Below are 14,828 nucleotides of genomic sequence, written 5' to 3' on the forward strand. Positions count from 1 at the left end.
CTGAGAACTGGCACCTAGGAGTGGAGCGAAGTGGCCGAGGAATCTGACAGCTAGATACAGAACAGACACAGGAGCTAGGAATACCAAAGGACAAAAGAAAAAGGAGCTACAAGTCTGTCCAAAAGAACAACCATACCGCACTCTCACACTCCAAATGCCCTAATATGGAGTGACAGTTTAAAGAGACCGCAGATATTCAAAACATAATGGGCTCAGCCCTCTCCCTGCAATCACAACTGAAGAAAAGATTATTCTGCCAAAGTGAGGCCCTCTAGTCAATTCCTGACTTCACCGTTTACTTTTTGATGGTGCACTTGGTCTTGAATGCCCTACGGGTAGTACTATCCCTACAAAAAAGACAGTTATTATCTTCCTTACAGGATTTTTGGAAACTAAATCAGTGGTATGAAACACTTGGTTTCATGTCTACCTTTGTACTTAGTAGCAGTTATTATAAACTGTTAGCTATTTTACTTATCACCACTGCAGGCTTGTCTTCAGATGATGTCTGTCCTCTTGAAGCAGCTGCCCTGTGCTAGGTGACTGTCATCACTCATTTCCTCTTGGAGGATAAGCTATGGGGGTATTAACGGGGGACTCCCGGGGTTCCATCCTATTCCATCCACTAAAACCATGTATTCTGCCTTCTAATAGATGCATCGTGGTTTGTCTGAAAGTGACATTTTCATGAGACATTACAATGGGAAGCTGAAGGGAAAGGGAACACTATTTCAGAAAGACAGGCTCTAATGAGAGTCAGGGAGAACAGATCCCAGGCTCCAGCTCCCAAAGCCTCTTCAAGGCTTGAGGCTTTCTGGTTTGGTAAATTGTTTGTCCAGGAAATTGCCTACTACATCTATGTTTTCAAATCTGTGTTTCACATCTTTTCATGCTTAGGAAATATACAGTGGTACAACCTTTTCCATTTATGAGTTCATTATGTGTTACCTCCACTCTTGCGGGGTGGGGTCCGATCACATCTTTTCAGTAGAGAACTGGCTTTTGGTCAGTCTTTTTTACTGTATGTTTGTTTTTAATTTTATTAATTTCTTGATTTTTAATTTACTATGATTCCTGCTGACTTAGGCCATAGATTTTTTTTTCTACCTTTTTTTTTTAAATTAGACTTTAGGGGTATAAATTTCTTTCTAATCAGATTAGTTTGTCTTAAATGCTTTTAAAATTAATTTTATGTATATATCATATACATTTCATGTATGCATACATGTAGAAGCCAGAGGCAATGTTGGGTGTCTTCCTTAACTGCTTTCCATCTCTTCTGGCTTCCCAGGCACTACACATATATGCAGGCAAGACACTTAGACTCATAGCAATAAAAATATTTTTTTCCTTTTTTTTTTTTTTTTTTTTTTTCGGAGCTGGGGACCGAACCCAGGGCCTTGCGCTTGCTAGGCAAGCACTCTACCACTGAGCTAAATCCCCAACCCCAGAATATTTTTTTCTTTAAAAGTTATGTTATTTCTTCTCAGCCAGAACTGGAAATGACCCAACTGTTCCAATATTTTTGGAGATTGGGTCTTTCAGTGGACCTGAAGCCCACAGATTGGGCTAGACTGGTGGCTGGCAAACCTCAAGCCTTTCCCTGTCTGCCTCCCGAGTATTAGATTATAGGTGTTATCAGCACATCCCACTTTTTACCTGCGCACTAGGGTTCTTAGGGTCTCATGCTTATGCAGGAAGCCCTTTACCAACTGAGCCGTCTCTTCAGATGATATATTTTAAAATTACATTTTATTTAGAGTGTGTATTTAGATTTAGAGATCCATCGTATGTTCCATGACACTTGTTCAGAGGCCAGCTTTCAGGAATCAGTTCTCTCCTTCCACCTGTGGGTCCCAGGGTTGGTAGTAAGCACTGTTATCCTCTGGGCCACCTCACCTGATTTTTGTTGTTTTATTTTGTTTGTTTGCTTGCTTGCTTCTTTGTTTTGGTTTTTGACACAGGGTTTCTCTATATAGCCCTGGCTATCCTGGAACTGGCTCTAGACCAGTCTGACCTTGAACTCACAGAGATCTACCTGCCTCTGTGTCCCAAGTGCTGGGACTAAAGGTGTGCACTGCTGCCACCACTCGCTTCCCATTATTTGTTTATTTTTTAAAAAGACTTAAGGGCTGGGTAGATGGTTCAGCAGTTAAGATCAAGGGCTGCTCTTCTAGAGGCTCTGAGTTCAATTCCCAGCACCCACATGGTGACTTACAACTATCTTCAATGGGATAGGATGTCCTCTTCTGGTGTGTCTGAAGACAGTGACAGTGTACTCATATAAATAAAATAAATCTTAAGAAAAAAAGGTCTAAAAATATATTTTATGTGTGTGGGCATTTTATCTACATGTGCATCTGTGCAACATATTCTGTGCCTGTTGTCCTTGGAGACCACAAAAGGGCATCGGATTCCTTGGAAAAGAAGTTAGAGATGGCTATGTGGACTCTGGGAATTGAACCCAGGTCCTCTGCGAGAGGAGCCAATGCTAGTGACCACTGAGCCATCTCTCTAGCCTTTTTTTTTTGTGTCTCTATTAGTTACCGAGAAACTTGGTGAAATTTCCTACTGGGCAGGGTTCTGAAGTCGCTCACCAAGATTCTCAGCCTTTGGTATGCATTCACGTACAATTATTTCTCCTTAAATGTTGGCAGAGATATAACAAATCATTTTGATTTCTGTTATTTAATGTATTATAATTACTTGAAATAAAAATTATAGTTAAGTTCCCAAATGAATTGAACCTGAACTTGTTAATTAAAAAGAAAAATATCTTGAATGGCCCTAACTTAACCAAGTAAATTCTTAAAAGGCCCTGGACCTTTCAGAAGGTGGAGAGATCCATCGTGTGCTTTTTCTTTTTTTTTTTTTTTTAAATTTATTTGTTTGTTTTATATATATGAACACACTGTAGCTGTCTTCAGACACACCAGAAGAGGGCATCTGATCCCATTACAGATGGTTGTGAGCCACCACGTGGTTGCTGGGAATTGAACTCAGGACCTCTGGAAGAGCAGTCAGTGCTCTCAACCGCTGAGCCATCTCTCCAGCCCCATCGTGTGCTTTTTCACTGACTGAATAAGCAAACAGGCTGATGTGTTGAGGAGAAGGCTACAGAGTAGGGAGTGTCAAGGGCTTCTAGGCACTCAGGGCCTCACTGAAAAAACTGCAGTTGCTGAATTTTGCAAATACTCAAGTGAGCTTGTAAGAGGCTCTGAAGCAACAGATAGGTAAGATGAGCTATCAGCCTAGTTGACACCATGGTTCCAACATCGTCATCTAAACAGAGAGGGTCCAGTTGTACTAGAACTTCCGACCTGTAGAAACAAGTAACAAGTAAGTTGCTGGCTTGGTTTCCTGGGGAGTGGGCTCAGTGTACTCCACCCCTTCTCAGCTAAGCCTAGAGTATAGGGGCCAGGTATGCACTGTTGTGGGAGAGGTGCTTCAGCAGGAGCCTTGCCTGGGCTGTCCTAGCCTCACAATTACTTGCAAAATGGGCAAAAAATCAGTATGTTTTAAGCTGCATGCAGCAGTGGAAAATAACGCACTGCTTGTAAATCCGTTCTTTTGCTGTCTTATCTCTGACATTAAAGAATATATATGTTTGGGACTGTATGTAGTTGGTACTTCACTGTTTAGCCTGCTGTCTCTCTTCAGTGTAATTTTATGAGGGAAAGATGTCTGTGTGTGCTGTGATAATTAAGCCTTTCACTATTTAAACCTTTCACTATTGTCTTTATGAGAGTTCTCTATTAGTTTTAATAAAGCTGTTTGACTTAAACTCTATCTCATGGGATCCAAGTGGAGCTGTCCTAGTTTTTCTCTCTGTGCCTACATTAAGATGGATATCTTGGGTAGAATTCTTTTTTACGTCTTTGGTGCTAAAATTGAAACTAAGGCCTAACACATTCTGAGCTCTCCCTCTGCACCACATCCTTTAGGCCTTGTTCTTTACCTGGCCTGTCTCTCACTGGATAACTTGGCTTATTGATATTTAACTTATTCCCTAATATATTGAACTTGGCCGTGCCATTTAAATATGGTCACTCTCTATTTTTATGTTTTTAATCTATGTTTAATTCCTTTTCTTTCCCTTCATATTTCTCTTTTAGTGTTCATAATGTAGATTTAAAAATATGCATCTTTTTGACTTATTGAAGTCTAATGGAATTTAGTATGTTACCACTTTCTAGACAGTGAAGAAGCTTTAGTTCTGATCACGTCCCTCCCCATTTTATGGAAGGGTATTTGGGCTCCAGCTCAGGTCTCTATGCAGGTTAGCCCATCACTGAGCCCATCAGACCTCCTAGTGTTAAGTTTTTGTGACTTTAATTTTTAGCATATATCCTGCCCCGGAAACCCGTGGCTAGGATCACAGGCGCTCGTCACCATGCCTGCGCCTTGCCTGCTCTTCAGTCAGCTCCTTTTTTTATTATTGAGGCTTAGATCTTTTGAGTGACTGCAAAGCACTGCTTAGGTCTCAGGGTAATAGTTTTTTCTTCTAGAGGTTTCCTTGCTTCCCCTTCAAGTCCTCAATGGGTTGTTCCCCTTAATCTTGCTTAGGGTTGGTGACCTTGGAAAGCCTGGACTTCTAGTTTGTGAGGACTGGCTGTTTCCAGTTCACTTTCCCCATAGGCTTTCTGTAACCTGGCCAAAACCATGTGTGTGTTTGTTTGAACAAGTGCTTTTCTCTTTGAGGACTCTGAATCCTACTTTTTTGATTCATCCGCCCTATCTATTATTACCTAAAGCTAAACTCAACTTCTTGCTTTAGAATTGGCAGTTGCCTAAAAACAAGGTGATTCCAAATGCCTACATTAGCTCTTGTGTTTTGTTTGATTGTTTTGTTTCTGTTTTTCCTTTTTCGAGTTCACTCCTAGCAGTGTGCCACCACGTCTGGCTAGTTTGTGGGGTGTGTTAGTGGTGGTGGTGGTGGCTGGTTGTTTTACATTTTTTCTTTATGTCTTCATTAGTCTTTCTGCCATAATCATTGAGTAGTGAGAGGTTTGGCCCAAGGACCTGAGGAGCAGTTGTTTGGAAGAGCATCACTTCTCTTGATATTTGTAGGTTTTTCTGTTTGTGACAGCTAGAATGCAGGCCATGTTTCAAGTGTGCAATCGAGACAGCTTAGTGGCTTCTCACAGCATGGACCTATATCTATCTGATACCTCCATTTCCCTTAAAGGATCACATTGAAACTCTAGAGTGGGGGCTGGGGATTTAGCTCAGTGGTAGAGCGCTTACCTAGGAAGCGCAAGGCCCTGGGTTCGGTCCCCAGCTCTGAAAAAAAGAACCAAAAAAATAAAAAAGAAACTCTAGAGTGACATCACTGAGAGAACTTTCAGAGCTGTTTTCAAACAAAGTATGCATGTATTAGATTTGGAAAAGCGAGACAGGAGATTTTTGTTATAATGTAATAAATTAATTGTTCATCTCATTGGTGCCTCTTTCCAGTTCTTTGTGCCAGTATTTTCCATGTTGAGAGGGAACTAACCAACTTGTTTAGTGTTTAAAATTAATTTCCAATTCATGGCCTGGTATTTTGACAGTGTATTTTAAAGAGAATTCACTTGCCATAAGATTGTTTCTTGCTGAGAACTAACCTACTATATTGCAGTCTGGTTGTGCGTGCACACCCCTCCTTTGCTGTGTATTTGCAGAGGGTGCGCGTGAGGAAGACCTGGATGCAGTAGAAGCTCAGATCGGTTGCAAGCTCCCCGATGACTATCGCTGCTCATACCGGATCCACAATGGGCAGAAGTTAGTGGTTCCAGGGTAAGGCGTTTGATGGTTTAGAAATTTTCAGAAGTGGGTATTACTTTCTAGAATGTAAATATATATATATATTTTGGAGCTGGGGACCGAACCCAGGACCTTGCGCTTGCTAGGCAAGTGCTCTACCACTGAACCAAATCCCCAACCCCCATAAATATATTTTATTCATAGTTTGTCTTAGCTATCTTTACTAAACATGTATAAGGAATGTATGTTTATGTGCTACACACAAACACACACACAAGTATATAGAGGAGGAAATTTCTTCTTTTTCCTTATAGCAGTTCATTAGATATTATATTATCTATAAATTAGGTTCAAGTTTACCTAAATAAATGTGTCTTATAAAAGCATTTTTTTCTGCCAGTGCATTTTTATGATTAGATCTGATTGGAGAAGACAGCTGTGGGACACAGGAGGGATGTGTGTGTGTGTGTGTGTGTGTGTGTGTGTGTGTGTGTGTGTGAGTATATTTGACTAAACTGCTCGATGTGATGTGTTTACCCTATTAGAAACTAGGTAAAATGTTTTAGGAACTTGATGCAAGTTCTGTCTACTGTACAAGCAAAAAGCATGATTTGTTCAGAGCTGTGTACACCAAACTAAGGAAGGTAGAGTTTTGTCATAATCAAGAACATCCTGTAACTGAATGGCCTTTTATAAACTTTGTAAGTTGTATTCATTATAGTCTTTTTGTTTGGGGTTCTTTGTTGTTTTTTGTTTTTTCGTAAAAGATTGTATAGTAACCATCAAATTTATACAGTTTTTAAAGCTATAAACTTTGAATGTGTCTGTTCCTTTTGTACTTTTATGGAATTAAACTATTTCAAAGATACCGTGTTTATAAAATACCAAGAATGCAAAGAGAGCACCACATTGCTGGTGCTGGAACTGCTGTTGCACCGTGTGTGTAGTGGAGCTGGCCCATGCTACTTTGTGGGTTCTTCTTTTTCCTGTCCTTTATCCCCCTGGTTTCTCCCCACTAACACTGGATAGGAGAGAAAGAAGGATAAAGGACAGAGGGAGGGACGGAGGGAGGGGGAGAGAGAGAAAGAGAGAGAGAGAGAGAGAGAGAGAGAGAGAGAGAGAGAGAGAGAGAGATTGAGATTGAGATTGAGATTGATTTAAGAATCTTAATTTCTTTCCCAATCGTTGGTCCCAGTTTCCAGCCCAGCCCCTTTCAGCTGTTTCTCCCAACAGTCTCTTCTCCCAGATTTCCCAACATGAGCAGCTCCAAAACCGTAACAACTGTTCTAGCCTGTCTGCTCAGCTTCTTCTCCTGGCTCAACTGACTCTTAATGTTTTCAGCACCAACTCTTTTCTCACTCTACCACCCCCCCACCCACCACCCCCGCTCCCTGGTTTTTTATATCCTACCCTGTTTCCAGAAATCCAAGAGGCAACTAACATTGAAGGTCATAGGATCAAGCAGTTCTAACAGCCAAGAATTTTTAAAGGGCCAGTTGACTAGCAACTGGGGATCCTTTAAAGGGCCAGGCGCACAAGAGAAATAACACTATAGTGAAGACTTAGGGGAAGTTGTTAATGATTTCAAATCTGGGTTGAGTGTGTCCTGGGATTCTCCGATGAGATCCTATAGAAAATACAAAGTATAGTACTCAGAATACTAAGTATCAGGGATGGTTCATAAACAGGCAAGTTAAGGGGGCTGAAGAGACGGCTCAGTGGTTAAGAGTGAATGCTGCTCTTGCAGAGGTTCCAGGTTCCCAAAACCCTCACAATGGCCTGAAATTACAACTCCAGGGACTACCAATGCCTCTGGCACCTGTTCTTATTCTCTCTCTCTCTCTCTCTCTCTCTCTCTCTCTCTCTCTCTCTCTCACACACACACACACACACACACCACACACACACACACACACACACACACACACAGAGGGAGAGAGAGAGAGAGAGAGAGAGAGAGAGAGAGAGAGAGAGAGAGAGAGAACTTAAAATAATCAAAATAAAAAGTTACTTATCTATCTTACCTATCCATACATCCCAAGACATCAGACTTGGAGAGGACTCTTTACCAGTGACCAGTATTTCTGTTTTCATAAGATAAGCTGAAAGTTGATTCAAGATAAAATGTCAGAAAATGTATCTCTTTTTTCATTAAATTAGCTATTTATATATGTATATGTATTATGAGTATACATAAATAGCAAATCACAGAAGTACTGGCAGTTCAGTATATAGTTAGTAGACATAGTCTTACTGTGCAGTTTACATTGGCCTTGACCTCATTATTCTCCTTTCTCAGTCTTCTGAACAGCTGGGATTTTAGGTATTTGCCATTTGGGGTGTGTGTGGTGTGTGTGTCTGTGTGTGTCTGTGGTGTGTGGTGTGTGTGTGTGTGTGTAAGTGTATGTGTGGTGTGTGTGTGTGGTGTGTGTGTGTGGTGTGTGTGGGTGTGTGTGTGTGTGTGTGTGTGTGTGTGTGTGTTGTAAAACAGGGTTAGTATAGCCCTAGCTGACCAAGATCCACTATAGCCCTATTTGCACTCATCTTTCTACCTTAATCTTTCTAAGTGTAATCCCACCACACTAAGTTCCTTACAAACAGTGAAATTATATATCTTCTAAGAAGCCTGGTATTTATACTTTTAGACATTTAATTTTAAAATCTAAATCAGAATTTTTCTTATTAACCGAGTGAATTTGATATATAGAAATGTTAGTGGTTTTGATATTCTTGGTTTAGAATTTGTATGCTAACCAGTGCTTAAAAAGTTACCGGTGTGTGACTGGGCATGGTAACACACAATTCTAATGCTGATAATGATAATCTCAGTTCTCTGGAGGCTGAGGCGGGAGGATTACCTCAAATTTAAGGCCAACATATAGCAAGTACCAAGCTGACCAAGACTCCATAGCAAGACCCTGATTTTGTGTGTATGTTCATCTGTTTTAAACAAAAAGAAAAATAAGTTTGTCAGTATGAAATTATTTGTCAGAAAGATGAAACATAGCTCTGTGGCACTGTTGTTTCTGTAGCTCTGCTTCTCATGGTTTTGCGTCTGTATCCTCAGGTTGCTGGGAAGCATGGCACTGTCAAATCACTACCGCTCTGAAGATTTATTAGACGTTGACACTGCTGCCGGAGGATTTCAGCAGAGACAGGGACTGAAATACTGTCTCCCTTTAACCTTTTGCATACATACTGGCTTGAGTCAGTACATAGCTGTGGAAGCTGCAGAGGGCCGAAATAAAAACGAAGTGTTCTACCAGTGCCCAGTGAGTAGGAAGTGTATTTGACTATGGCTTTAGTATGTATTCTGATGATAATATAAATGTATGCATTGGCTACTTTCAGGGATATAAAATAGGCTAGAGCATCATATATTTTATTAACCAGAGAACTAATATCTTCACATGGCGATATGGAATACCGAAAGGAAGGTTTGCCAGTAGACAAATGGTACAAGCCATGGCATGCTTAGATGGAAGGTGGTTATTCATTTAAGGCATTTTAAGTATAAGAAAAAACTGAGGAACTTATTGTCGAAGTCCTTGACTGTAATATGTAAAATTAGTTTTTGAACATCCTGAAGTTGCTCAGGTCTCTCAACTCTGAACTCAAAGCCCTTTCTTGTAGGATGACAGGCTGTTCATCTTCTCACTTCTCCTTGCTCAATGTGTTCTCAAAGAATAGTTTTATGACTTGTCTTATTAGAAATAGACTATGTCTTCATCTCATGGAGAGGTGCCTTCAAACATTTTATATAGTAAGCCTTAGGATAAAAATTACAATAGTAGGAACTGACAAGCATTGCTAACATTTCTTCTCAAGAAGAGACAAAAGTACTCTACCTGTCCCCGCAGGGCACAGTGACAAACCGAGTCATGCGCCCACCAAAGTTCACCAATCTGCCATAGGTGAGGGCTACTCAGAGGCATGCAGGTCCCCTCCACCAATTGGCTGCATCTCAAAAGCTTTACCCAGCAGCCTTGAGGACTTCCCCATAGCAGTGTAGGTGGAGATCCTGCCCTGGTCTTCCTCCTCTGTAAATGCCAGGTGGTAGGGAGCAGGTAAGAACCGTGTGCCCTTCTGGGCTCCTGGTGGAGACGGGATGTAAACTGTCCACCAGGAAAGCTGGGATGACCTGTTGAGTGGGGGGCTGCAGCTGAACTCTCCTAGATGGTGGTTGCTTGGCTGAGAAGACAGTTACTCATAACAGCAATATCTGAGTATTGATTAGAACACTCAATTTTGTCTGTTTTGCTTTGTTCCCTGAGATCTAGTAAGGAATAAGAATAAATGTATTTATATCGTTTTTCTCCACATAGGATCAAATGGCTCGGAATCCTGCTGCTATTGACATGTTTATCATAGGTAAGAGAAATATAGAAAAGTCACTTTCCCTTCTTCCTATTGGCTTAGAAAAGAATATGAATTGGGACAACTGTGACTACTTTTAACAGCTGGCCATCTTATGCTTGTGTTTTAATATTCCTGGTTTATGACGTTCAGTGTCTGCTCTCTCGTTGGGGCAGCCCTTGTGCTTTCTTTGTATTTTGTTTAGAAAAAAATCCATATTCTGTACAGACTTAAGTTTTTAATTTTCTTTAGGGAAGTAAGGTGCAGAATTGTTAGGTGTCATAGTTGCACTTTCAGGCAACAGGGCACCCTGAGAGAGAGCAACTTGGGAGGGAAGGCATTTATTTCAGCTTGCCAGTCACAGTCTGTCCCTGAGGGAAGTCAAGACAGAGCTCACGCGGGAGGTTGAAGTGGAAACTGTGACTGTCACTTGGGGGAACCCTTGAGTTTGTATGGAAGTGCAGCTCACCTTTTGTTCTTGATCCGGTCTCATCCTGCTGAGATGTGCCTGGTGTGTGCAGGGCCCCAGTTTAAATCCTCAGCACTAAGTAGAGAAGTAGCTCTTTATCTTCTGATTGGAACCTTGAGCAGAGAGTGAGTGTCCGGTTTTTCATACTGTGACGTGGTCGGGTTTGTGACAGATCTCACAGTATCTGAAAAGGTCTCATGTTCGCATGTTGAGGAAGCTTTACATTCAGGCCTGGGTTTGAACTCTGCTCATGCACCTCAGTGATGTCTCTAAGTTAGGCACCGTCAGGACGCCATGCTTGTGCTGGCTGCCTTCAGGGCATCTTGGTAGAGCTTATTTTCAGAGCGGCCATCACAGCCTTAGCCCAGCAGTGTTGATTAATTAATTAATCAACTAAGTTTAATTAAGGGATTTCTGGTCAATAAGGAAATTGCTCTTGGGCTCTGAGTTTCTTTCTCTCATTTTCATTTTTTTTTCTGCTTTGAGACAAAATAAACCATCATTGCAACAAATACTAAAGTCTGATAATTAAAAACATAATTAGTGGTAAATTGAATATCTGATACTCAGTAAAGACCTGGATTGATTGAATCCAGGTTACAAAGAAATTCCTTGAACAAATTAATTCAATACTATATATGTGCTAGGTATTTAGCTATACAATCAAAAAATGATGTGGTTTAATAGTTATGTTGTATTACTTAGAATTTTTAGCTTGGTTCATCTAAATACTCGTCAGGATTATTTCAGTATACCATGGACAGATAGAAATAAGTAATTGTTTTCTGCTTTGAGTTGGTCGCTGAGCATGGAGGGCCACTGTGCAGCTGAGACTGTAGAGATGAGTGTTTGACCACTTGGTATTAACCTGACGCTGAGAATTTTACAGTGTCGTCTCTGGAGGACCTCTAGGCTGAGCCTGGCTTGTGGCAGTATTTTGAGTATATATCAGGATGTGTTTAAGATGAATCCTGATCATTGCAAATAGGAGCCTGATAATTTGTCTTAATGCATTTTTCCTAGATGTAACTATTTCCTTTGTTCTATATGAAACTAATAGATAAATATTTTTATCACTGTACCAAAACCAATTAATTTGAGTATAAATCAAACAAAAAACAACATAGGTGGAAATAGCTGTAGAATTCCCTAACAAGAGTTAGATAGGGACTGGGGATGGTGCTGGTAGGGAACACAAAGGAAACAATGTAGACTGAATTGAGAACAGGAAGACTGGAGAGATGGCTCATTTGGGCAAGCATGAGGATCTGAGTTCAAGTCCCGGTACCCATGTAAAAACTTGGTGTAGCTTTTACCCACCATGGGCTCGTGCCTATGCCTATAATCTCAGCATTTTATGGGGCAGATACAGGAGGCTTGCTGGGGCTTGCTTGATGCCAGCTTAGCTCCACATACAAAGGAAGGTCCTGTCTCAAGGGATAGGTGGAGAGTGACGGAGCAGTAATGGGATGTCTCAGCCTCTGCATGAGCGTATGAACAAGTGCACACAGATGCACATGATTGAGCATACGCCACAGTTGTAATAAATTAGAATTAGAATCGGGAAAAGAAACTTGTCTAATAGAATACTAGCAGAATTATACCTATAAATAATTGTAGTTTTGGTATCATACCTTAAACACAGTGAATTATAATTGTTTGCTTCCTCTGTTGATTTTTCCCCTGTACTCATTCTTCCACTTCTTTGTTTATAGGTGCTACTTTTACTGACTGGTTTACATCCTATGTCAACAATGTTGTATCAGGTGGCTTCCCCATCATCAGAGACCAGATTTTCAGGTATTTCAGTTGGGGCTTTTGCAATTGAAACAACTGTAAGTCAGAAAAGGCTAACTATTGCAAGTTTCTATTGTGAGATGAGGTTCACCATGGAAGGTGAAGCAATGAACTTCACTGTCCTGTATCTCTGTCTTATTCTCAAATCAGAGACATAACATGCAAGCATTTAATCAACTAGTATTTCTTGTCTTGAAAAATTAAAAGAGCTAAACGTAATTTAGTAGCTTGATAGTAGCTACATAATTTCTCTTTGCAAAGCAATAAAGTTAATAGGTTTATTATGAATAGCAAGTAAATAACTCCTGGCAAACATTATCTGTAACTGGATGTTGTATTAGACGTGATTATAGGCAACACTAGTTCATAGTAGCCTTCATGGCAGAAACAATAGGCTAAGTATAAGTCATAAAAGACTCAGTGTTTGCATTCTTACTTATTTTTATAGTCCATGGCCACCCTTTAATAGTATAGTCAGTTTCAAAAATCTCCTCAAGTTTTTATAGCACTGAAAATCCAGAGACACCCTAGTTGGTTTCTAAATTGATTACTGATCCATGGTTTGCGTCACTGACCATGGATCTTTGATTACTGTCTATACTGAACCAGAGACCCCAAGGTTTCCCACTATAAAGTTCAAGATCCATAGGATTGTATCAAACAGGACTGAAAGTTATAAATATAGGTAAGGTATTGTATTTATGTCTTTAAACCTTGTAAGAATTGAAGCTAGTTGATTTAAACTTGGTTAATTTTCTTCTTTCCTAGATATATTCATGACCCAGAGTGTGTAGCAACAACTGGAGATATTACAGTCTCAGTGTCCACATCGTTTCTGCCAGAACTCAGTTCTGTGCACCCACCACACTATTTCTTCACATACCGAATCAGGTGAGAGCTCTAAGTGGGACTGTGTCTCCTCAGTGTGTTTCCATGACAGAACTCCTGAGGAAGCCTTTAGCCCATGGCCACTTGGCTCTCTCATTTCTGGGCCCAGGTGTGATTAGGCAGCATACCCTAGAAGTGTAGACTAATGTCACAGAGCAAAGCTGTTCACTTTAAGGTGGCCAGGAAGCAGAGAAAGAAGAACCAAACAAATCTTCAACAGGTGAGCATTTGGGGACCGTTTTATATCTGAATCATAAGACCCCACTTCCAGTTAAAGTGCCAGTATCCTATGGCTGATGGCTCTTTTCCATTTGGACATGATCTGTGAAATGAACTTTATAGGTTTTGTTTTTATTTTGTTTTATGGTCCTGTGAATCAAACTAAGAGCCTTGTCCATGTTTGGCAAGTATTCTTATCACTGAGCTACAAGCCCAGCTATGAAATGCATTTAAGGGTTATTTTTATTTATTTTTTTAAATTGTATTTATTTAACTAAAATAAATAAAATAAAACAAAACAACAACAACAACAACAAAAAGCCAGGCAGTGGTGACATACTCCTTTAATCCCAGAATTGAGGAGGCAGAGAGAGGCAAGTGGATCTCTGGGAGTTTGAGGCCAGCCTGGTCTGGTCTAGAGAATGAGTTTCTAAGACAGCCAAACTGTATAGAGAAACCCTGTCTGAAAAAACAAAACAAATAAACACAAATTATATTTTTTAGCGTGTGATTGCATATGTGTGGGTACATAGGTATGCAGAGGCCTGAGATTGACATCCGTCTTCCTCTGTCACCATCTACCTTAGTTTTTGAAGCAGGTCTTGCAGTTAATCTAGAGCTTGCCAATAGATCTAGATCAGCTATCTACCTTGTTTTGGGGAGCCTGTCTTCTTGAGTATGGGGTTTATAGGCAGGCAGCCATGCCCACCCAATATTTAGTAGGTTCTGGGGCTCAGTCCCAGACATCAGTCCTTATGTGTTTGTGCCCACTGAACCACCTCCCTAGCTCTTAAGTACACTTAAATGTTTTCAGTTGCATTTTTAATTTATTGTGTATGCATGTGTAGGTAGTACCCTTCAGGAGTTGGTTCTCTCCTGTCATGTGGATCCTGGGGACGGTACTCAGCTTGTTAGGTTTGGCAAGAAAGGCCTTTATCCACTGAGCCGCCTTACCATCCTGCTAAGGCACACTTTGAAAAATAGTTTCTTGCTGAACCTTACAGAAAAGTTAATAAAATTTCAACAATACAGTATTCACAAGGAGTTTGACAGGTTATGGGATTTTTGTTTTGTTTTGTTTTTTTGCATGTGTCCGAGTATAAATTATTGTTTCAGATACTGCAGGAACTAAACTACTAGGTTGGATTTTGATTTTGTCTTCCCCCCCCCCCCCCCCCCCCCGGATCTGAAGACCGAACCCAGAGCCTTGCCCTTGCTAGGCAAGCGCTCTACCACTGAGCTAAATTCCCAACCCTTAAACTACTAGGTTGGAATTATCAAAGCTCTATTTTAGAATTGTAATGTAATCTAGAAGTTATTCCATTGCCAAACAGAAAACCATGCATTTAAAATT

General features: G+C 40.5%; 1 protein-coding gene and 1 non-coding gene across 6 annotated transcripts in view; both read left to right on the forward strand.

Moving 5' to 3' along the window:
• Fbxo3 (F-box protein 3) overlaps positions 1-14,828 on the forward strand; it is a 32,365-nt gene that overhangs the window by 7,745 nt on the left and 9,792 nt on the right. For 3 of the 5 annotated variants that reach the window (XM_087654563.1, XM_087654562.1, NM_001109606.1), the window contains 5 exon segments: positions 5,664-5,778; positions 8,813-9,017; positions 10,071-10,116; positions 12,286-12,370; positions 13,136-13,258. In XM_087654563.1, coding sequence (XP_087510689.1) covers positions 5,664-5,778; positions 8,813-9,017; positions 10,071-10,116; positions 12,286-12,370; positions 13,136-13,258 — 574 coding nt within the window. 5 annotated transcript variants of the gene reach the window in all.
• On the forward strand, positions 3,349-3,487 carry Scarna21 (small Cajal body-specific RNA 21). Its single transcript, XR_015685124.1, has one exon.

Source organism: Rattus norvegicus, chromosome 3 (genome assembly GCF_021556685.1).
Source record: "Rattus norvegicus strain SHRSP/BbbUtx chromosome 3, alternate assembly SHRSP_T2T, whole genome shotgun sequence".
NCBI lineage: Eukaryota > Metazoa > Chordata > Mammalia > Rodentia > Muridae > Rattus > Rattus norvegicus.